Raw genomic sequence first — 22,833 nt, 5'->3', positions numbered from 1 at the left:
GGTTGAGGTTCACTTTTTCTACATAAATATCCAGTTATTCCAGCTCTGTTTGTTTAATGGAATTTCTTTTTTCCACTAAATTATCTCAGCACCTCTGTCAAAAATTGGCTAATTATATTCTGGACTCTCTACTCTAGCCTTCAGTCAATACCAGACTTTCTTAATTCCTACATCTTGAAAATTATACTTGAAACCAGATGACTTGTAAGCCCTCTAACTTTGTCATTCTTTTTCAACGTTGTTTCGGCTATCCTTGCATTTCCATGTAAAGTTTTAAAATCAATTCATTCCTTTTTTCAAAACCACTGCTGAGATTTTGAGATTGCAATTATTTTCTGAAGATCAGCTTGCTTTTTTCTCATGAATCCATTTTAACCAGACTTTTACATACATCATCTCATCACAATAGTTCCCATCAAGGTCACCAGTGACTCCTGTGTTCCCAAATTCAAGAGTCAATTCTTGGTCCTCATTCTCTTGTCTCCTCCATAAACCTTATGATACAGAATCCCAGAGCTCCCTGCAACTGCTGTCCCCTGCCCCGGTTTATCTTTCTTATATTACCACCTAACACATATACATTCTATCTTTACTTCTTTGTTATCAGTCTCCCCAGCTAGAATCTGAGTTTCATGGAGGCAGGGTCTTTGTTTGGTTCACTGCTATATCTCTAGGGCCAAGGATACTCTTAGGCACATGGTAGGTTCTGGATTAAAAAAACAAAAACAAACAAAAAAAACTGGATGGGGCACCTGGGTGGCTCAGTGGGTTAAAGCCTCTGCCTTCAGCTCAGGTCATGATCTCAGGGTCCTGGGATCAAGCCCCACATCGGGCTTTCTGCTTAGCAGGGTGTCTGCTTCCCCACCCCACCCCCCTCTGCCTGCCTCTCTGCCTACTTGTGATCTCTGTCTAATAAATAATTTTTTTTTAAAAAAGAAAAAAAAACTTGAAAAAAAAACGTGGAAAGAGGAGGAAAAGGGGAATGGAAGAAAGAGAGAGGAAGAAAGGAGGAGAGAGAGAAGGAATTAGGGTGGGGAGGGAGGGAGACAAGGTTTGTATCCCCACAAATAATACTCTTTTTCTGATTGCTCCACTACTCTTTAGAGCTAAAATTCTTGGGAAGACACCTAAATAGAAAGGAGTCTGGGAAATGAGTCCTCCCAAGTCATGGGAGATGAGAATTTTCTGCACAGTCCTGAAGGAGAAGGAGCAGAAACAACAGAACTGGCCAAGATCCCTGAACCCTGAAAGGCACAGGAATTGCAAAAATCAGTGTGCAAGGTTATATCCCACGCATTCTTGGGAACTCCCTCTCACTGAGGGAACAAAAGGGTAGAGCAGGTGGCCAGTTATCAAGCCACAAGACTCTTGGCAGTCACTGGCCTTACTGGACTGTGACCCTGCTGTACGGTGGGGGGTGTGGGTACTCAGAGACTCACCTCTGTGATATCGAGCTGTGACCAGCCCAGGGACCACAAAGAACACATCTCCAAGCAAGTCCAGAAAACTATCTCGTATCTCAGCCGGGGAGTGCTTGTTGGAGAAGTACTGATCAGCCACAAGGTATAAATACTGGTTGGGGATGCGCTGTAAAAAAATCATGGTCACAGGAGACTCAGGTCAACAATAGCAAACACGATGAGCATTTGCTTAGGTGGAGATGATTCTGGGGTCTTTATGTGCAATGTCTCATCTAATCCACACAGTGACCCTATGGTGCAAATATCAAAATTAGCCCCATTCACAGATGAAGGAACTGAGGCTTTGAGAGAGTTAGTGGTTGTCCAAACTGGTGCAACCATGATTCTTCCGCAAGTCTATATATGCACGCAAGGAACGCGTGCTCCTAATTACAGTACGCACGCCTCCCTGAGATGTTTCAGAAACACCCATCCCTGGCAACCAAGGGCGGGGCTCTTCTGAGCATACGCCTTTGCGGCTACTACTGGGACTCTGCTTCTGGAAACAGTGCTGCCTCCAGTCCATTGTTCTTAGATTTGAACTAGTCTTTGTTTGGAGTTCCCTCATCCATAAAAAATGGGTTGTTTGGAGAATTACATGAGATCTGAAGAAAGAAAGGTGCTGGCTGGCACAGAGCCTATCTTCAGTTCTATCAGTCCCCTCTGAGACCCACTGCTAAATCCCTGAACAGGACCTTCTGTGCTTTCCTGACTCAGCACAGGTTGCCTCCCAGGCTTCCATCTCTCAACTCCCCCTGAGCAAAAATGTCAGCTGTTGCAAAGTAAACTTCATGAAGATGCAGGGTCTGCCACACTGGTGAGGTTCTTGGTGATCTGGGAGTCTGGGAAATGCTGGCACAAGTCATGGCACCTTGACCATCACCCTCTCACCCGCCACATGACAATAGGCACAGCCAGGCAGAAGTTTCTTTGGAATTTGGGGACAGTATAGAGCACACTGGGGAGCACTGCTCAGACCCACTCAGCGGGTCCTCTGAAGGCCGCGTGTTTTTAATCAGGCCCAAAGCAACTCCAGGCTCTGGTGCGAGTGAGTGTCCCTGACTTGGACCATATGACCAGCAGACCCCTACGAGCTCGAGGTGTCCAAGGTGGGTACAGTGCTCTGTGGAGCCTTTGGCGAGCCCCAGAGGGACAGTCACCATGCAGACCTCTGGGATTCTAAAGCAAGGCTCTGTCTTCTGCATCAGAGAATAACTTAAACCTTTGAAAAGTATTTCTTGCTCTGCCACCTAGGAGACACTGCACACCCTTCCCGTCCTCCTGCACCTTCCCACGAAGCCTACTTCCCACTCCTAGGACCTGCCTCAAGATCCCTCCTCCTCTTGAAGTAGCCTCTGCTTGAATTTTCCTCTTTTCTAAGGCCAAGATCAATGAGGCCATCCTCCATGAGGTCATCTCCAATCCAGCCTGAAAGGTCCCGCTGTCTGACTTGCATTTTAAGTATCTCTCAAACCTTAGTCCTGATTCTCATCACTGGACAGCGAAGACTTATCAAACATCCCCTCTGAGCCTTGAGGCCTGAGATATCCCCTGCCTCCAATCTGGCTCACTCTGTGTCCAGAAGGATCTTTCCAAAATGGGAATCAATCACATCACTCTTCTGTTCCCAGCCCCCGGGATAAGCTTCACATTCCTTTCAGAGCATATAGAAGCTGGAAGCTTCTTTCTCGAGTGGCAGCCAACCCCAGCAGCTGATCTCACCACACTCCTCTGCTCCTAACTGCCACGCTGGGTCCTCCAGCTCCCCAGCCCATTGCTCCAGGAGCCAGAAAAAACCTAACTCATTCTTCAAGGCCCTTCTCCCCAAGAGAGCTACCTGCTCCCTCCTGCGGGCACCAGAGGGCTTTGGACATTCCTCTGCTCTGGTTTGTTAAGACACTGTACCGAAGTGCCTCCTCCTTCCATCCACCCGTGGTCTGCAGATCCTGTAAGCATAAAGGGAGAGCCTGCTTCTCACTGCTCTCAGGGCATGGGGAAGCTCTGGGGCATGTGGGCTCTCAACAAACATCCATTCCATGAGTAGGTGGCGGAAAGGAACCTAGCACAAAGTTCACGCTGGAGAAATGTTTAAGGCAAGAAGGAGGGAAGAAGAGAAAGGAATCCATCCCTACCTCTAGCGGTTGGCTAAGACCTAATACTGATATATCTGTGCAGGGAGTCCATGAGTAGATGATTGAGTAATGGTCCTTGGTCTGGCTGGAACCTTATACGGTGTCCGGTTGGTGTCTAGTGAATACGGGTCCCCAGTCCCGGGTGTGTTTCGGAATTTAGAACTTTTCGGACTGTATCTAGATAATTCAGTACCGAGGCTGCATATGATATCACATGCTCTGGAGGGGGGCATCCCCGCCCCTACAGTACCATCTCCGCAGAGAAGCACATGAATAGGGGGACAAATGACGTGAATGGGAACGATAAGGACCAGCGGCCACCTCCCGGCTGAGGCAGACGTGGCTTCCCTGTGGGCTGGTTTTCAGAGCTCCTTGGATTTGGAGACTGAATAAGGGACTGTGGAACTCTGCTTAGCAAAGATTCACTGAATGAGTGAATGGGGAACTTCTATAGCCCCAGCCCCTTGTCCCGAGTGTGGCCCAAGGAGGCTTGTTAAACAGATGACTCTGAAAACTCAGTTGTCCAAGCTCACTTACCAGGACTGTGTGCAGCAAGTGCAGGGCGAGAGACTTGTTGGAGCCCCCGAGGATCTCGGGAAATTCCTTCTGTGGAGAGAAGTAGGGCGTCCTCCATGAGCACCTCAGGTCACCTGAAGGGAAAGCATTCTCTCTGAGAGCCAAAGTGTCTGCCTTCTAGAAGAGAGGCTAGGGCAAGCAGGAGCCTGTTCAGTCCCCAGGGGGCGACATGTAGGAGAACCTCCATAGGTTGGTGAAGCAATGATGTTTCTTCCCACGTTTGCTAAAATGCAGCCATTCCCTGCCACACCTGTGGTCTTATGGGGCCTGCGCGGCTGCTTTGTGGAAAGACAATGTTGTGAGCTGACATGCCCCCCACCACCAAATTCCCATGTTGAAGCCCTAACCCCCACTACCTCAGAATGTGACCGTGTGGAGATAGGGTTTGTTGGGAAGTGATTAAATGAGAGGGAGGACGTTAGCGGGGCCCTCATCCAATCTGACTGGTGGCCTTATGCGAAGAGCAAATTCTGACACACAAGAGAGACACCGGGGTTGTGAGCACACAGAGGGAAGACCATACTGGGACACAGGCAGAAGGCCACCATGAGCAAGCCAGGGAGGTACTTCCCAGAAGAAACTGGACCTGCCGACACCTTATCTTGGATTTCCAGCCTCCAGAACTGTGAGAAACTAGGTTTCTGTTGTTTAAACCATCCGGTCTGTGGTATTTTGTTCTGGCGGCCCTGGGAAACTGGTACAGGCTATAGCTTCGCTCCGGCATCAAGTCTGAAGAGAGGCCAGAAAATCTCGAAGCTAGTGACTTACTGTTCTCTTTCTCAAGACCTTTGCAGTCAGGGCCTCTGAGAAGCCAGCAGTTCGCCGACAGCCAGCAAGGCTGCAAGGGTGGGAGTTAAGATCCCAGGCTCTGCATGGGACCTAGTACAAGCTGTGGGTAATTATTTGCTAACTGACGCCTCCCTGGCCAGTACTACAGCTTAAACACATGAGAGGGTACAAGTAACTCTCCACGTGTCAAATGAATTTCCCTTTGACATTTTCTGCTGAAAATCTTGGGATAATAAATCGCCAGGGTAAATATTTAAACGTCTCTGTCTCCGGGCATCTGTGGGAACCCCCAGAATCATTCAATTTATCTGCAAGTATATTTCAACACTAAGAACCTCTCTATATGTTCAGAAGCTGAGATCTGTTTTTGGAGGACTACCCACGGTCACCAGCGGCCAGCAGGGGACATAACTGGAAAGTCACAGCCCCGCCCCAGGCTCCTGAGCTACGCAGACCTGAGCACCACATCCCATGGTGCCACTTGAATAATTCCAATATCTAACATTTACTGAGCACTTGTTATATGACAGGCTATTTGACGGGTGCATGTGAAGCAGGTAGTAAGATCAGCCCTATTTCACAGGTCAAAGGAATAAAGGTTCAGAGAGGCTGGGCAGTTCACTTGAGGTCACAGAGCAGGTTAACAGAGAACTCAACATTTAATGGCAGAGCCTAAGTGCATGAAAAAAATTATACACCACTGTCTCCTCCCCAGCTGGGAGACTGGAAAGGAACTTCGCCCTTTCTGAGGCTAAGTTTCTTTAACCGAAAAACAGGACTAATAGTGCTTCACCTTGATTCACAAGCTGTTGTGCCAATGGCATAAACTTGGCACGTGGAAGGCACTCAAAACTGGTCGCAGTGGTTACAGTGGTGGTAGCTGTCATCAGGAGCACCTGCCTTCTTTCTGGTGCAGACCCAGAAGCACTGAAGAGCCCTCCTTAAGCCACATTCACAACATGAGGAGAAAGATCCCCACTGCCACTTACCCGAAATCATTGCTCTATAGGTCAAATTCATCATGGCAGAACATGCCTTTGACGGCCCAGGGAACTCAGGGTTCTGGTTCTAAACAGCACCAACTAGCCTTGAACCTTGGCAAACCTCTGTATTTCATTATCTCCTCTCCCTCAGCTTAAAAGGAGGGGTTGGTCTCTATAATTGAGTTATGGTGATATTATGAATTTGAGCATTCCTCCCCTTCTGAGGACAGATGAAAAGTTTATTTCAAATCAGGAAGGGCTTCTTACATGTCAGGGTCAAGGAATCACGGCTCCTTCTCAGCATTCAGCCTGAGCACAAACGATCCCTCCCAGAGAAGCCTTTCCTCTCTACCGCTTCTCCTCCCTAAAGACCTTCTCCTACCAGCTGATGTCCTTTGTAGCACTTGTCCCTTCCCGAAACCAGCTATTCAACCTTGGATTCCACCTGCTCTCCCCAGCCAGATGGCAGCTTGCAGAAAGCTGGAGCCGGGGGACTTGTTTACTACCGAATGCTTGGTTTTTGCAAGAGTGCAGATCAGGTAGCAAACGTTCCGTGCATACTTGTTGAACGACTAGAGGGATTCCATCGTTTTGCAACTTGGACAAGCCTCGAGAGCCCTCTTGGAAGTTAAAATGCCAGAACCAAGGCTGGATGTGAAAATGGAAAGGCCTGAGATTTTCCAAACCTGCGTGAATTTCATCTTCAAAGCAGTAACCATGTTAATTTGAAATAATCATTTATAATGTTTTGAAGAAAGCCTCCTCCCTTACTTCTTTATAGAGTTGCTTCTTTCTCCCTAAGCCTTCTATGAGGAGCAGAGCAGACACCGGCTATGGCTGCCCCGAGTCCTCAGTTACCCTCTGCCAGTGAGGGGGAGGGGCATCTCTGTGTCCTTGGCCGCTGGGCTCCCTCACAGTGCTTGGCGTCACGGACAGGAGCGCTCAGCATGGAAGCACGCAGCGGCCTCACTGCTGAGGGAGCGATAGGGAGGACAGCTGGGATTCTTACCTTGGGCAGCAGGAAGCCACACTCGTGGTTATTGACTCCGATGACAGAAGGAATTGGATTAAATGTTTTTTCAGTCAGTAGGTCTAGAGGCTCATCAGGAAAGAAAAAACCATCAACCACTCGAGTAAAAGACTTGGTTTTCTGGAATAAGGGAGAGGAGAAAAATCAGCATCTGTTTCTGTTCATAAAACCCGCTGTCCCCAAATCCCTAGTCCAGCAGAGCCAACCCACTCCAGCAGTGGTCAAACTGCATTACGAAAGCAAAACTAAGCCACCTTTGGCCCATCCCGAGGCCCGAGTGCTGCCTGGCCAGCCCTGCCACTTACTTGGGCAAAGGGGCTCAGCTTCCTGCCTTGGATTCCTCATCTGCTAAATAAGGATAATAATTAGTATCTACCTAAAGAACACCAGAGCCTACAACAGTTGATCTCAAAGTATGGGTCCTGGACAGCAGCAGCAGAAGCATATCACCTGGGAACTTATTAGAAACAAATTCTCAGGCCCCAGCCCAGGCCTATTGCATATGAAACTCTGGGGATGCATTCCAGCCAACTTGTTTCGACAAGCCTCCAGGTGATTTTGATGCATGCTCAAGTTTGCGAATCACTGGCCAAATGCCATGTACAGAGTGGCTGACTGGGGGTGGGCAAAGGGTGCGGGGGGAGGTGGGCAGAGGAGTGGGGGGGGGTCGGTGTGTCTTTGCCTTTCATCTGGCTGGATATTTCTTGGGTCTCAGGAAGTAACACCTGGCTCTGTCCATGGTGTTTTGGGGTCTCTGTTTGGGAATAGGGGTGGAGGGGAGTACACAAAAGACCTTTTACACAATATCAGGTCAAGGTCAAGCAGCTCCCACACTCCACACAGCTCATAGCAGACCCTTCATCTATGCTAAATAACTACCCAACAAACGTTGGAATCTGAAAGATAATGATCTCGCTCTTCCAAGGACCATCAGAAGCTCTCAAGATTGGAAGGGACATAAAAGCTCATTTGTTTCGATGAATCACCCAGTGACTGAAATTTGTCAGCTGCCATCTAGCTTCTGCTTGCATCCCTACAGAGGTGGGTGTCTCACTACCTTTTCTAGGAGCTGGCCTTTTGCAGACCACTGAGTTTTTAGAAAATTCATGGTGTTCTATCAAGCCAAAATGGCTTCCTAACAGAACTCCTGCTCTTGGCATTGAGTTAACTTCTGGCAGCATGTGGAACAGGTGTGGTCCCTCTTCTCAGAGACTTAGAGACAACCTTCATATTTTCCTGGCTTTTCTCCAGGCTGAACAGCATCCCTGGCCCACAGGTTCCTTCATCACCTATCAGGGTTCTGGATATTCCACCTTGTGTTTCTACACCATTACTACGAATCCCAGCCTCCATCTTCCCAAAGTCCCAAATCAAAGTAAGTAAGAGAGTGGTGGGATTTGTGTGTCCCCAGAGCCTCCTGTCCCTCCCCACCTTGTTGATGTCCAGCAGCTCCGTGGGGGATTTTGCCCTCAGGCAGTGCAGCAAGGCCACCGAGTCCATCGCGTTGGAGCCACAGATGCGTGCGACCACCTGCAACTATTTCCAGAGAAGGACTGGGTCAGAGCACAGCCCTCGAAGCTGCCAAGAACATGACAATTGAAAAGAGTCCTTGATCCAACCTCCAGCAGGTCCTTCATATATGAAGCCTGCCCAACCCCCACTCCACCCCCACGAACGTGTAACACACTGAGGTCAGGCTGGCCCTGGACCTCTTTACGCTCCTACCTGACCCTCTTGGCCATCTTTAGCGACCGCTGGGGCTGGGGGAGGGCGTGTGGCACTCCGTAGCTACGCGGGACAGAGTCAAGCTTCCTGGTCACGGGGACACCAGTGTTATGACGTCGGCTCCACTGGCATGAGGCCCGCCCCCTGAGCCCAGAAGCCCAACTCAGGAGCCCCGAGAGTGAGGAGCAGCTTTGCAAGCATGACTTATCTGCCCTGAGACATGACTCTGGCTCAGTCTCAGCCCGTCAGCTTTGCTCAACCTCACCCCTAGTGCAGCCTGGAAAACCCCCAACATCTTTTTCTGTCTCTCACCAATTCCACTCATCCCCACTTCCTCTGGGATGTCCTTTCATGAACTCCTTCCTCTGCTAATTTCCCATCACCTCCAGGATTCCCACCTTTTCTTCCTAGCCTTTTCCTAAACACTGTCTTGCCCGGTCATTGAACTTTTGTTGGGCGCTTGTCCCTTGAAAGTGGTGGTCCCTCAGTGTCTGGGAGTCACAAAGGCTTTGAGAAGCCAATGAAAGCTACAAACGCTCTCCCTGGGAAAATGCACAAACATACAAAACCTGCCTACAACTGAAGGAGCTCAAGGACCACCATCCAGACTTTTCCTTGTCATAAAAAGATGACGGTCTTCTCAAGTCAGTGTGGTGTGTCTCCATTTATAAACCCACAGGTCCTACCATAGAGCTGGGGAGACAAGGGACACTCAGTAGACGTGTGCTGAATGAAAAAGGATGTGTACAAACCGAAAGCTGTTGTATCCTGTTCCCCAAATCAGTATGTCCTGTGTATTGGGAGCACGTTCACAATACTCTATCTCTAAGGCCTCTGCTCCTGGCGTATATTGTTATTTTCTCTAAGGTGTTTAAGCAGATGTACCATTAAAACGCACAGTCCCCAGGAGATGGCTCCACAACCCTGTGCTAATATTCATTGACTGAATCAGCTCAGTTGTTAACTCATTCATTCGGCAAACATCGATAGTCACCTACTAGACTGGGACATGAAAGATATAACCCTGGCTTCCAGGTCCTTACTGCCTGGTAGAACACTAAAGCAAGAGGACAGATGACAGAAGCCTTGGGCATATGCCTCACTGTCCCCTCACAAGCTCCTGCCGGGCAACATGCTTCATTCACAGTGTTCTTTTCCACTGAACTGGAAACAGCCTCAGGCTCTTTCTTAACATAGTCCTCTAGGTGGAATGGAGCAGTTACAGGAGATGAGTTGCATACAACACAGGGGGCTGAGTAATATATCCCAGACAAAGAACAACGAATAAGATGTAAGAGCTATCACCTACGTACTCATGTACACGCACGCATGCACACACACACATTTGTGCACACCAGCCGTGTTGCACTGGAGATCTACTTCCTGAACCAGGCCTTCCACGGAGCAGTAACATTCACTTTGACCAGCACTGGATTCTCTGACCATGGTCATTAAGGACGGCCAAGCACACGGTCTGTCAACACCTGCCCAAGTTCTCCTGTGACCAAGCAGAGGAAGCTAAAGAGGTGTTAACAAGGTACCTACATCTTCATTCCTCTCATCGTCGGGGGCCCTCAGGAAAGGGATGATGGCCACCCCACTCTCCATGATGGCTCTGTGGAATAACCCATTGGCCATGGGGGACAGAACCTGGAAAGAGAGCACAGGAGACCAGGACAAGTTATGCAGGGGACCCCCCATCCTTCACATACACCACCCATCCTTCTTTAAACAAGAAAGACTTCCCAGGAAGTCCCTTTAAAAGCTCTACACATATGGGGGGCGGGGCAGAGCCCTGGTTTGGGAGTTCAAGGACGAGTCACAAAGGTTCGGGCAAGTTATTTAACGTCTCTGAGCCCCAGACTCCTCAGGAGCTTTGAGGTCAAACATTTGGGTGTGAGTCCTAACTCCCTCACTTCCCGGCTGGAGAACCTCAGGCAAGTTGCCTTCTACATTTCTGAGTATCAGTTTACTCCCTATAAAACTGGGAGCTTTGTAAAAGTTGTTTTACAACTTTTTTACATAACTGGGAGTTATGTAAAAGTTGGTTTACTCTAATTCACCTTATCGAGTTATCTTGAAGATAGAAAAATAACGTGTATATTGTGAAGTTCTATACAGCGGATGCTCTCTTAACCCACTCCCATGTTAACTGCCTTCTGTGACTAACCTTTAGCTGAGGCCCAGGAGACGCCGACCACTCAGAGCCAGTGGGCTGTTTTCTAGCACCACACATGTTTCTATTCCCACCAGTTTCTGGCCAAGAGTCAAGTGTGTTTGCTCCCAGATTTGCTTTTGTCAGTTACACTTGCTACTGTAACAAACTAATCGATGAGATATCGTAGGAACCAATGAAGAACGCGTATAGAAAGAAAACAAAATTATGTTTGGGGAAAGAAACTTTGATGAAAGCAAGTAGCTGAAAAATAGTGCCGTCAGATTAATTTGGTGTGAACAAGGTAAGAGTATAAACTATGTGGGGAGTCAGTGGGAGATTCCATGAGCACGCCACACTCAGACTACATTGCAGGCATCTCAAGTTCATGCTCGCTGTGAAGAAGCTAAAGCAGCTGTAGAGGACATTAATCTGGGGGCAGGAGGTTATGCCCAGAGACCAACCCTGAAAAGATACAACGCTGTATCAAACCATTGGCGAAGAAATGCACACTTTATGTTGGAAGTTGAAATAAAACGTTATATGCATCCTTTGTTGCTTTAGTTTTAGCTACATTTTTCTATTAAATGAGTAATTATCTGTCCTGGTAATTAGATACCAGGGTTTTGACCCTATAAATATAAGTACAGAATTTTTCTTCAGACTGTGACTCACTACGTGATCTTGGGCAGCTCATTTAAACTCTTCCTGATGACAGCTCTTGTCCACAAAAGCAGACTGAGCTCCTAACTCATGATGGGCGGCTTGAGGGAGAGAAGTGTCCATTCAGCACGAAAGCACCAATCAGCTACGAGTGATTCATGATCCTAATTTCTGTGACCTCCCACACCGAGGTTCGTTCAAGCCCCACAGAGAGAAGAACTCACAAGGCTGGAAACACTTATGGCTCCCGCTGACTCGCCAAAGAGGGTCACAGAGCGTGGGTCCCCACCGAAGAACTCGATGTTCTCCTGGACCCAGGTTAAGGCGGCCATCTGGTCCAGGAAGGCCCAGTTCCCTGGAGCATGCTGGTCCCCTGTGCTGGGGCGAGAGGCAAGGTGAGAAAACTCAGTGGACCTCAGTCTGTTTCCCAAAGCCCAGGGAGTTCGAGGTGGAGCTCTGGGAAGATGTCAGGGCATTGCCACTCTGGCTGGTGCAGAAGGGTAGGAGGCTGCAGGCGTAGGGCAGTAGGGAAAGCCACGCTTGGCTCTCATTCTGCTGGGATTTGGTTTCATTTTTGTTTTTTTTTGACAATCCCATGAAAGTTACATACCCCAGAAAAATGCACAATCTCGTAAGTGCAATATGAGGGTACTCATAGGCTCCCCTGAATCCATGGATTCCAGAAAGTTCCCGTTCCCGAGAGCTGGTCTGCACCAGGGAGCTAGACGTCCTGGGCACAGAGGTTCCAGGAAATGACTACATGAATAATAATGGTAATAAGGGCGAAACGTCTATCAAAATATCCATGTGGTCCACACTGTATGTGAGTAGCCCTGGGATCATATTCTACTCCCCTCCATTCTCCAGCCCCCTCATGGCTCCTCCTGCTGGTTCCCAGTGCCGGTCTATGAGCTCTGCCTTCTCTCTCCCAGCACCCCCACATCTGGTCAGGAGCCAAGCCCTGCCGATTTCACCTCCAACCCACTGTGGTTTTCACATAGGCTCCCATTCTTCCATTTCCATTTATCCAGATTCACAATCTGATCACTTACGATCTGGGTGACCTTGGGCAAGTCACTTAACCTGCTTCCTGTCAATGTTCTCAGGTCTAAAACAGGGCTAGTTGTGATGCCTGTGTCACATGTGGTTATGAAGACTGACCATGCAGGCCCACGGTAAGCACTGTGTACGTGCTCGCAATCACTCTGGTTACTCAACTACCAGCCCACTTTGTCCCAACAGCCGGCCTCAACGCTGTGCAGTAGCCTCCCAACCAGACTCCTGCCCAGCCCCCGCTTGCTCTGGAGTGACCGTCCTGATAGGCTGCTCTGAGAACGGCATGGCTGGATCCCTCAGCCCCCATGCTGGCCTGGCCTTCGAGGCCTTTTCACACCCATCTCCTGCCACATCCTTATCTACCTGCCTACCAGGACCCAGATCTTAGGAACAACTTTCGGAACTTTTTCTGCCAGAGGAATCCCCATGTACAGAGCAGCTGACAGTGTAATCGCTCTGGGTCCTCTCAGCCCTTCCTGTCCCCATGGCAGCCCCAGAGCCCCAGCCCAGGGCCACAGGTCCCTAGCACAGCTTGCAAATATCATTCCCGGCCCCTGTGCAAGTCCACTTCCTTCCAACTTCCCAGCTTTTGCTCAGGCCGCTCCTTTGCCAAGGACACTTCCCCAGCCTCTCCTCTCAAACCCAACCTCGTCTTGGAGGTGCGATTCCAATGCCGCCTCTCTCGTGATGCCGCCCTGATTCCTCACAGCTCCCTCCTGTGCGTACCACCCTCCCAGCTGGCACCCTCGGGGCCTTAATCACATCCTGCCTGGTGGCATGGATATTTGTGTGCCTGTGGTATCTCCCCCACAACACTGAGACTCCCCAAAGGGTGGAATCACACTCGGCTCCCTGCCACCTTCCCCGAAGTGCTGGCTGGTGTTCTCTCACTGCCCCCTGGCCAGGGCTTAGGGTCTGCTGTGTTCTAAGCAGGATAACAGAAGTGGTCAAGCTCTGCTCTGTGAGCCCTGGGAAGTTGCTGCCCCTCTCTGTGCCTCCACTTTTCAACTGCAGGATGGGAATGACGACAATACATCTCCCGTAGGATTACTCTGGGGGCAAGCTAAAGCAACGTATGACTGGTACATAGCACTGTGCCTGGCTCACTGTGAGTGTCTGACACATGGTGGCCATTACTGTGGAGAGGGAAGGAGTGATCCTCCCTGGGGAGTATCTGAGGAGGCCGGATGTGAGGCCCTATAACCGCTCACCCACCGTGCCTCCTCAAATTCCAGGGCACGCGTTGGGGCTACACTTCTCCACCTCCCAGGGTGGTTGGGTGAGGCCACACGCTGAGATCTGCCAATGATATATGAACAAGAGTGACAAGCGCCAACTCCAGGCTGACCCAGAAAGAACTCCCTTGCATGATAGCTGTTTGTCTATTTGCCAGTCAAATGCAGAGGGTCTGGGCCCTGAAGGAGGGCAGAGCCATGAGATGGAAGGACCCCAGTCCCTGATGGACCACATAGAAAGACCGTTTTCAGTCAGGATCACTCAGCTGGACCTTACTTGAGTGAAAAAGAGATTTTTGTTTTGTTTTGTTTTGTTTTATGTCACCAAGACTTGGGGGTTTATCTGTTACAGCAGCAAAAATTAACTCCTTTGGCTCACATTTGTTCAACATCACTGAAGGCTCATTCCTCCTTAGGTGGCTGGGCACTGAATCCCCTGTGGCTGTCACACAGCTGTGCCTTGGGGACCCAGGGTGTCGGTCGCGTGGGGACACTCACTTGAAGAAACCCAGTATTCCTAGCCGGTACTGGGTCGTCACAATCAGCACGTCCTCGTAGGCAGCCAGGGCGGACCCGTCAAAGATGGAGGCTGAGCCAGTCTCGAAGGCTCCCCCAGGGAGCCACACCATGACCTGTGGAAGGGACAAGACCTCTGCAGTCAACCTGCCAGGCATTCACATCCCCTCCCCATGCATTTTGGGACTTTCTTTATTTAGGGAAATATAATAGAAAGCTTTCCTTTCTAAATAGCATCAGAGGCTTTTTCTTTTGAAGAAAGCCCAGGGGTAAGCTTGTGGGTTCTGGCACCGAAGTACCTGGGTTGGATTCCCAGCTCCTCCACGGATGAGCTGTGTGATGTTGGGAAGATTACTTAATCTCCCTGAGGCTCATTTTTGCCATAGGTAAGCTCTGAAGAATGAAAGTATCTCACTGATGGGTTATCACGATATTTAAACAAGATCCTGCATCCAAAGTTCTTAGAACAATTTCAAGTGCCCAGAAAGCATTAACTAAATATCACTGAACTTGTGACCCACAGGAAGATGGAAATCATTGTAAGTCGTGTAGGAGAGCCAAACCACTTAAGCATTTTAACGTAACTCCTTCCCCTACCTACAGAAAGAAGAGAAGCAAGGAGAGATGACAGGGAGGAGAAGTATGAAAACTTTCCTCTATCGATTAGAAAAATTCGGACTGGGGAACATAAAACATTCACATGGTACTATTGGGATTGATATACTTCTTAATAAAGCTTTTCCATTCTCTCTTTTTAAAATCTTTTTTAAAAAGATTTATTTATTTATTTATTTGAGAGAGAGAGAGAGAGAGAGCGAGCGCAGGTTGGCGGGGAGGGGAGCAGATGGAGAGAGTCTTAAGCAGACTCCACCCTGAGCACGGGGCCCGATCTCACGACCCTGAGATCACAACCGGAGCAGAAACCAAAAGTCCAACGCTTCACGGACTATGCCACCCAGGTGCCCTGCCCTTCATTTCCCAGGAATGCCTGGGTGGCTCAGTCATTAAGCGTCTGCCTTCGGCTCAGGTCATGATCCCAGGGTCCTGGGATGGAGCCCCTTGTAGGGATCCCTGCACAGCAAAAAGCCTGCTTCTCCCTCTCCCTCTCCCCCTGCTTGTGTTCCCTTTCTCGCTGTCTCTCTGTCAAATAAAGAAATAAAATCTTAAAAAAATAAAAAAGGATTTCCCAAACAAGCAAACGGAAAATCAGGGTCCTTTTAAGCAGTGTCTTTCTAAATGTTTACAGACGATTAAATACTCAACAGAGGGGAAAAACAAAACAAACTAAAAATCAAAGTTCAAAAGTCATTAAATGACTTTTTAAGAATTATTGATGCGTCAAGTGATTACATTTCCCTTTTACCCAACAGGGGGTAGGTTTGATTCTAGACGCCCAGCCCCTCTGCGTGGGTCCCTGGAGCCCTGGGCATGGTGGGTAGCCTTACAGGGAGCTTGGAGCCCGTGTCCGCATGGGCTGGCGCATAGATGTTAAGGTATAAGCAGTCTTCAGACACTTCCAATTTGGGGTAATGCACCTTGAGAAAGTGTTGATCTGAGAGCAGCCACTCTGAGTTCTGGAGGCACCTTGGAGGAAGGAAGGAGAGATCTCAGAGTTGCTATCAGCGAACGTGCCTGGGAGAGGCCAGGTCTGGTGACAGCAGAGAGGCCTGGTGGCCTCCCGGGTCTGAGCGGAAGAGGCCTATGGGAGCTATTGGTACAAAATCTAATCATCTCCCCCGCCCCCACCATGGTGATACAAACAGAGAAACATGCTATAATTCTTTTAGATCTGGTTTTTGGGTAGGAAAGCAGTTTGTGCAGAATATTTGTATCATTAACTTCCAGCACCCACTCATGCCTACAGCCACTACCACAATTCAGACACACACATATCAAGATTCAACATGGCTCAACAATTCCCCAAACTGGAGGGCAAGACACTGGGTTACATATCAAGGGCTTTGCTCTAGCAGCTCCCTTTTCTGCCCCCAGAGGGACAAAAGGACATCTCTAGGCCTTTTCACCAGGACCCAATGGAGGTAGATGAGCAGGGAGATTCCTGTATCCAAGCCTTTGCTCAGGCTGGTCCCTATGCCCAGAGTGCTCTCTGCTCATATCTGTTTGCTCATGTTCTTCCCTTTCTTTCAGATTCAGTAAAAGTGCCACCTCCTCCAAGAAGCCTTCTGAGATCCCCCCAGTTAGACCACAGCTCTTTAGAAACACCTATATACATTGTGTTCTTTCCTTGAAGTTCTCTTAGGTTTGCACATGAGTGTTGCCATCTTCCCCCACTCAAATGTGACCAGCCAAAAGCTGTTTTGGTCACCTTGGTACCTCATAGTCCCTAGCACTGAGGCTATGACACAGTAAGATTGAGTTAGACCAATATATGACTCCTAGGCTGGGTGGGTGGTTCCTTCTCAGCATCCTTCTCTGACGCCCTAAAAGGCTGCCCTCGTCACTTTATATTTTAATCATTGTTATGATTAGCACCCCCTAGTACCTGTAGCTCCCCAGCATCCCCACCAGCCCACAAGGTCATTCAGGGCAACTGTGACCAGCCCACCATATGTCCCCCAGGACGTTACAGAGAGGCAAAGACTGAGTTGGTTCTCAATGGATCTTAGCTGAATGAATACATGAAGGAAGGAACAGATGAGTTTCAGCTTTGTGTCCTGAGTCCCTGGGCCCCATGGGGTCGTCTTCTGTGACTTAGGGAGCTTCTTGGCACCAGGGTACTCCTTATTCCTGGGACCCCAAGGCCAAGAACCAAGAACCAACCTGAGGACTGGACAGAATCTGAGCATCAGAAGATTCTTGGGGATCGCTTCTCGGCCTTTTGGCTAAGATCAAGTGCAGAAGATTCTTAGGGATTTTCAAGTCTCACCTTCCAACCTATGCTCATCCTGATTCACCCACCCCAGCTTGAACATCGGCAGTGACGGGGGCTCCTGACCCAGGACACATGCATCTACTCCACAGGTGTTTGCGGATTTCCCTGCATCGGGCAGAGAGCACTAGAGCTGAGATCCCTCTCGCGTGGTTCTTCACCCCAAAGCCCTCAGCCAGTCTGGACCTTGGGTGGGGATTGACATGGAAACACCTGGACCAAGACTCAGTAAGTCTGCCACAGCCATCCCCAAATCTGATCGGTCCTCAGATCCCTAGACACCTTTCAGTGCAACCAGCTTCCTGGGCCGGGCTCTGGAGATTCTGACTCAGGAAGTCCAAGAGGGGAGCCCAAGGAACCCGCGTGCTCTTAACACCACTGCCAGTGGTCCCGCTGATCAGCCAGCTGGGGGGCCATGGTCAACCCTCCTCCTCCTTGGTGCCACCACCTTTCCCAGCAAGCTGCACGACCTTTATTCCCCTGCAGTGTTCCACCCCCACGCCCAGGCCACTTTCCACCACGGGACTGAGACTGCTCTTACAATTTAGGGTAGGACGTGGCATCTCGGAAGTCATTCCAGGGCAAGGCAGGCTTTGGTTTCTTAAATCGCAGGGGTCCTACAGGGGGCACAGCATAGGGGATCCCGAGGAACACGTTCACAGGCATGGTGCTTCCCAGCACAGTGGCTTGCTTCCCCCGGACCCACCCCAGTCTGGTGCTCCTCACTGGTGCATCCGCGGCTGGTCCTGAGGGAACACACAGGGCAGAATCAGGAGTGGCTGGGTGGAGAACTGGAACGAGCCCAGCTAGGAGCGCCCCTCAGTGGGGGCACTCTCTCTTGGCCCAGAGGCCGTGCAGAAGGAAGTACCTAGACTCCCCATCAATAAACCACTGTCCATGGCTTCTTTTAAGATTGCCTTAGAAGCCACCTGCATCAGAGCGCTTACTTCGTTTCTCCTGGGAGCACAGCACCAAGTCACAAAATTTGCCCCAATCCTCTTGGGGAACAAGGAAACTCTCCCTTCAACAGCGTGGATTTCCCTTACTCTCCAACTGATAGATGCCAGGCTTTGCAGATCCTAGAGTCCCACAAAGTCATCTGGCCCAGGGTCATTTTCATACCTATCAGCACACTTGCTGGCATGTCTGTGACTTCCCTGCCCAACTATGAGCTTTTAGATTTTTCTTAAAATTAAATTTAAAAAAACTTTAAAAAATCCTTCCCAGGGCAATCCTAAGCAGTAACATCTATGGAATTGTGCTTTTTGACGAGTTAAGTCTATGTTTTTGAATATACATGAAAATAAATATACATCAATAAAAACAAAAAGTTCTCATGGGGATGCCACCTGACATCAGCTCCCCCACCCCGAGGGACAGGAGGATGATATTTTGGGAACCCAAGAGCGCAAGCTTCTCGGTTTCCACATAGAATACAGAGTGTTGAGAAGCCCACTGCCCAGCTGTTTACTTATTAGCAGGACTCGGGCATCTTGGTGCTACCTGTTCTAATGTCATTGTAATAGAGAAAGTCCTGTCCAGGCAGGCACTAGTACAAAGCATGGGCTCCATCCTATGACCCTCCCCAGTACCTGGGACAGAGAGCTCTCCAAACTCCGACAAGGTGTGAGCAACCCAAGGGCAGGACCGTGCTCTGCCCACTCCCACAAAGGAGACTCTGCGGAGGATGGTTTTCAGTAACACCAGGACACTGCTCAGGGGCCCTGAGGTTACTTACGTAGCCTTTTATGAGCCTTCAGACCTCCGAGAAATAGGTTTGTTTGCACTAGTGGTAAGGAAATTCCCCTACCCCATCTTCTGAGGCCCCTCCTCTCCCACGGGGTGTCTCACCCTTGGTGGCAGCTGCAAGGACCCAAACAACCCAGATCAGGGTCTGGCCCCGGTGCCCCCACTCCCCACTCATCCGGCTGGCCTGCCTGAATGCCTGCACCTTCACAACCGCAGCTGGCCTCAGAGAGCTTCGGTCAGGGCTTCCTGTTAGCAGACAAATGTTGAGCAGGCAAACACAGGACACCGGCTGGTGAAGAGAGGCAGCAGACCAAGATTTTTGGAGGAATTGGCCAAGCAAGACTTTCCTGTTCTGATTTACATAAGGAGAAGCTGATGATTAACTTTTAAGCTGGGGAAGGATAGTGCGGCAGGCTCTGGGCATGCGGGATGGAACAAATACAAGGAACACTGGGCATCAGGGAAGGCAAAGACCTTAACTGCAGTGTCTGCAGGGGCCAGGAAGGCAGCAAACAAACAGTGAATGAAGCTGGCCAAGACAGCTTGATAGGATGTGGTGGGGACTGTGGGACAGAGCACATGCCCTCTCTTAAAGAGGCAAGACTTCTCAACTCCAACGAACGTTTGGCTTATGACAATGTAGGTACACCAAACCAGAAGTCAGTGATCTCTCTCCATTTTTGTAAGTGGTTTCAAATTTGAAGAAATCATGTTATGAGCCCAGTGCAGTATTTCTACTGGCTTGAGCTATGTCTGCAATTCTGAGCTAGACCCAGCTCCCCCACGTAAATATGAGGAGTCAAGTCCAAAGAGGTGAATTTCCTATACGTGGTTCTGTTGGAGACTGTCCTTAGCGTTCAGGTGGGTCATTGAAGATCTGGCTCAGGACCCAGGAACATCACCATCTGGCTCCCGGCACGGTCCACACCGCCCTCAGGGTAAAGGTGTAGCCCCAGGATGGGGCTTCCCAAGTGCTTGGGGTTAGGTGGGTGCAATCAGAATTATCTGGGGTACATGTCGAAATTCTGTCCTTCTGCTCAGCCCCCCTGGAGATCTGGGGGCAGGACTCGAACAACGTCAATGGTGGGTTTCGGAAGCATCAATCTAACGCACAGGTCTCGCAGAGGAGTCACCTTCTGAGAGAGGCGGGGTTGTCACGAGCAGATACTATGTGCCTGCTGGATACAGAACTCTACACAAGCAGGTGGGGAAAGGCTTCCTCAAGGTCAGAGCAAGGGGCTGTCAGGTGTATTTTGCTAAAGGCCTGTGCTCTGCAAATTTCTACAGATTAGTAGAAGTCCTCTGGTAAATATCTTTTTCCCCAGCTCTAAGTCCCTTTCTAATAAGCCACTGACCACACAAGGAATTATGGAAATAGGACTTGGGCGGAGTCCTTTCTGAAGATTTGATTCTTAATTCAGCAAAAGTCACTTATGGTTCAAATGGAACCTTGACATTGTCCCCTGAAATCCAGCGAACAGCGATAGACAGCAGTCCCTAGGTATGATGACGAGGAGTGAGGAAGACAAGGGGTGCCCATATCAGACGTCTAGATGTTCAGACTGCCCACCTTTGAGGTGACCACAAATCCCAGAAGATGAATGGGAGATGGGGTGGGAATTTCTAAAATGTTCCCAGCATGCCCAGCAGACTTTGTTGGTGTGGGTTAAACATTGAGCATACCAAAATCCCAGTGTGTGTGTATAGACAGGTTGGTTGCTGCTAGGTTCAAGTACTTAGGGCTTTTCAGACATCAAAGACCTTAGCTTGGGTCTGGGCCATAGAGTGGGTGGTCAGTGGTGTTTGCTAGATTGCAACCCTAGCTTGTTGAGACCCACCCACACATGATTCTTTAAAATGCCTTCAGAACAAAGGTAACTTGTTTTCTTGCCTTTCCCAGCAGGCCCTTCCTGGCATGGCTGACCTAAGCAGCTGCATGCTCTTGCCCATGGCCTTGAGACCATTTACAGAGACCTGGGTTCTCTCTTGATTCTTCCTCAGAATCAAAGGTGTCCTTGAACAAATCCTTTCTTTCTTCTGGGCCTCAGTGTTTCCATCTTCTACTGACATCTGTGCACGCATTTTAATAAATTTCAGAGACCCAAGCATGAATGAGTTTCCAGAAATGCCTAGGGGACCAGAAGAACCCAGAGCAGGGTGGAGAAGTAGACAAGTTTCTGAGCAGAGGAAGAAGGCTGCTGGCAGGACCAGGCCAAGTGACTCTGAAGGCACAAATTTGCCAGCTCAAAATGGCATTTTCATGGGCCCTGCCGATGAAGGTCTACGATACCCATTCTGTCTACAGCCTTGAGACTCAGACTGTCTCCCTGCTCTGGCCCTCCTTAGTTGCCGCCAGAAAGGTCCTTCCTGCCCTATAACTCTATCAGAAATACCTGGTGTTTCCTCAAACTCAGCCATGGACCTAGAGCTTCGCAGTTTGTACAGTTCCCACTCCTAACCTGATTATCAGTTTACTTGAAATTGTTCTTTAAATCAATCTTAAAAAAAAAAAACCTGTTGATTATCAAGAAATTTTCATATACCTAATGCAGTGGAGATAGTGTTTTGAAAAGAGTAAACCAGTGTATTGTGCATTTCTATATGGTGAAATCATCCCCCACCTCTAGCAACTGTTCTAATAAAGCTGTAGGGTATGGTGCAGAAGACCCCAAAACAGGAAGTGTGGAGGATCTGGCCCTCCTGCTCCACGGATTGTGGGAAGAAGGGAACAGTGGTGGGGAAAACAGGGAGTGATACCAGGTGACCTGAATCTCCCTTTTAGACCGAAGCCCCAAGTGGGAGATGTGTTAAGGAAGCTGACGGCAGCTTTGGTTCTCTAGAAGAAGACTGCCATAGGGGTGCTCCAAATCCCTAAACCAGCCTGTGGCAGCCACAACCAAATAGAAGAGGTTGGGCAAAGACAGATCTCAAGTGATGTTCTTGCTTATCCCGGATCAGCTGTTCTTGGAAGGGCCTGAAATACGGCCTTGAAGGGAACTCAGAAGTAATTGAGATTATAGTTGGGAGCTAGATAGGGAGAGGTCAGGGAACCCACAGAGGTGCTTCCTGGGCTTGAGGACAAAGTGGAAGCCCAGCCTGACCTGAGTAGAGCACAGTGATGAGTGCTGGTCAGAGCCAAGGTGAGGGCACTGAGTCTCTAAGGAGGGATCCATGGGCTTTGACCAAAACAAAAGGACAGACTGTGAGCTCATCATGTTAGAATTCGCCATCCTCCCAGGAACTCAGTGCACAGGGAAGTTGCTGTAGACAGCCCAACAATGCCAGGACCTCTGCAAGTGGGTTTAAGCTACCTCTACCCTTCTAAGGGTGTGGTCATATTAGCTTCTCCCAATTCACGCATCCAGATGCCATCTTGGAGAGGATGGGAAGCATATCTGAGAGGCTATGCATTTATTTGAAAAAGCTTATGTGACATAAAGAGATTATTCAAATTATTAAATAGGACTGAGTTTACCCAATGGAGCTCCATGTAAATATCTACTATGTACTACGGGGTTGGGTGGGGTGGAGGAATTGTTCTCTTCTGGTTAAAAAGAGAAGTTAATAAGTGTTATAGATACATAAAAAACACGCTATGGCCAAACTGGGTCTCTTTCCTACAAACCCAGCCTGAAAGAGAACTGTGGGGAGTGTGACTTCCTAATTGCTTATCTCGCATTTTCTTTTCTGTCAAGGTACCACTTCTGCTTATCTCACTGTTCCCTAATGGACAGAGCGGACCCTCTGGGAAACTGACATGTCAGGAAATAATGATACTAGCTTTCATTTACCCAATGCCTTGTAGGTATCACAGCCTGGGCTAAAAGTTTTACAGCCATGACCCTGTGTAATGCCATTATTCCCATTTTGCAGA

General features: G+C 49.2%; 1 protein-coding gene across 5 annotated transcripts in view; it reads right to left on the bottom strand.

The window, feature by feature from the left end:
- CES5A (carboxylesterase 5A) overlaps window positions 1-22,833 on the bottom strand; it is an 88,380-nt gene that overhangs the window by 8,759 nt on the left and 56,788 nt on the right. For 2 of the 5 annotated variants that reach the window (XM_032854442.1, XM_032854441.1), the window contains exons 1-10: window positions 19,062-19,194; window positions 17,752-17,956; window positions 15,766-15,904; window positions 14,303-14,436; window positions 11,738-11,891; window positions 10,241-10,345; window positions 8,402-8,506; window positions 6,950-7,090; window positions 4,130-4,198; window positions 1,440-1,587 (exon numbers count right to left, since the gene is read on the bottom strand). In XM_032854442.1, coding sequence (XP_032710333.1) covers window positions 1,440-1,587; window positions 4,130-4,198; window positions 6,950-7,090; window positions 8,402-8,506; window positions 10,241-10,345; window positions 11,738-11,891; window positions 14,303-14,436; window positions 15,766-15,904; window positions 17,752-17,956; window positions 19,062-19,134 — 1,273 coding nt within the window. In that variant the 5' untranslated portion in view covers window positions 19,135-19,194. Of the gene's footprint in view, window positions 1-1,439; window positions 1,588-4,129; window positions 4,199-6,949; window positions 7,091-8,401; window positions 8,507-10,240; window positions 10,346-11,737; window positions 11,892-14,302; window positions 14,437-15,765; window positions 15,905-17,751; window positions 17,957-18,948; window positions 18,969-19,061; window positions 19,195-22,833 lie in introns of those variants that run through there. The other 3 variants (XM_032854443.1, XM_032854444.1, XM_032854445.1) reach the window with 3 other exon arrangements.

The sequence above is a fragment of the Lontra canadensis genome, unplaced genomic scaffold (genome assembly GCF_010015895.1).
Source record: "Lontra canadensis isolate GAN:19392208 unplaced genomic scaffold, GSC_riverotter_1.0 scaffold8, whole genome shotgun sequence".
Taxonomy (NCBI): domain Eukaryota; kingdom Metazoa; phylum Chordata; class Mammalia; order Carnivora; family Mustelidae; genus Lontra; species Lontra canadensis.
This window is presented reverse-complemented; position numbering and strand designations above follow the sequence as displayed.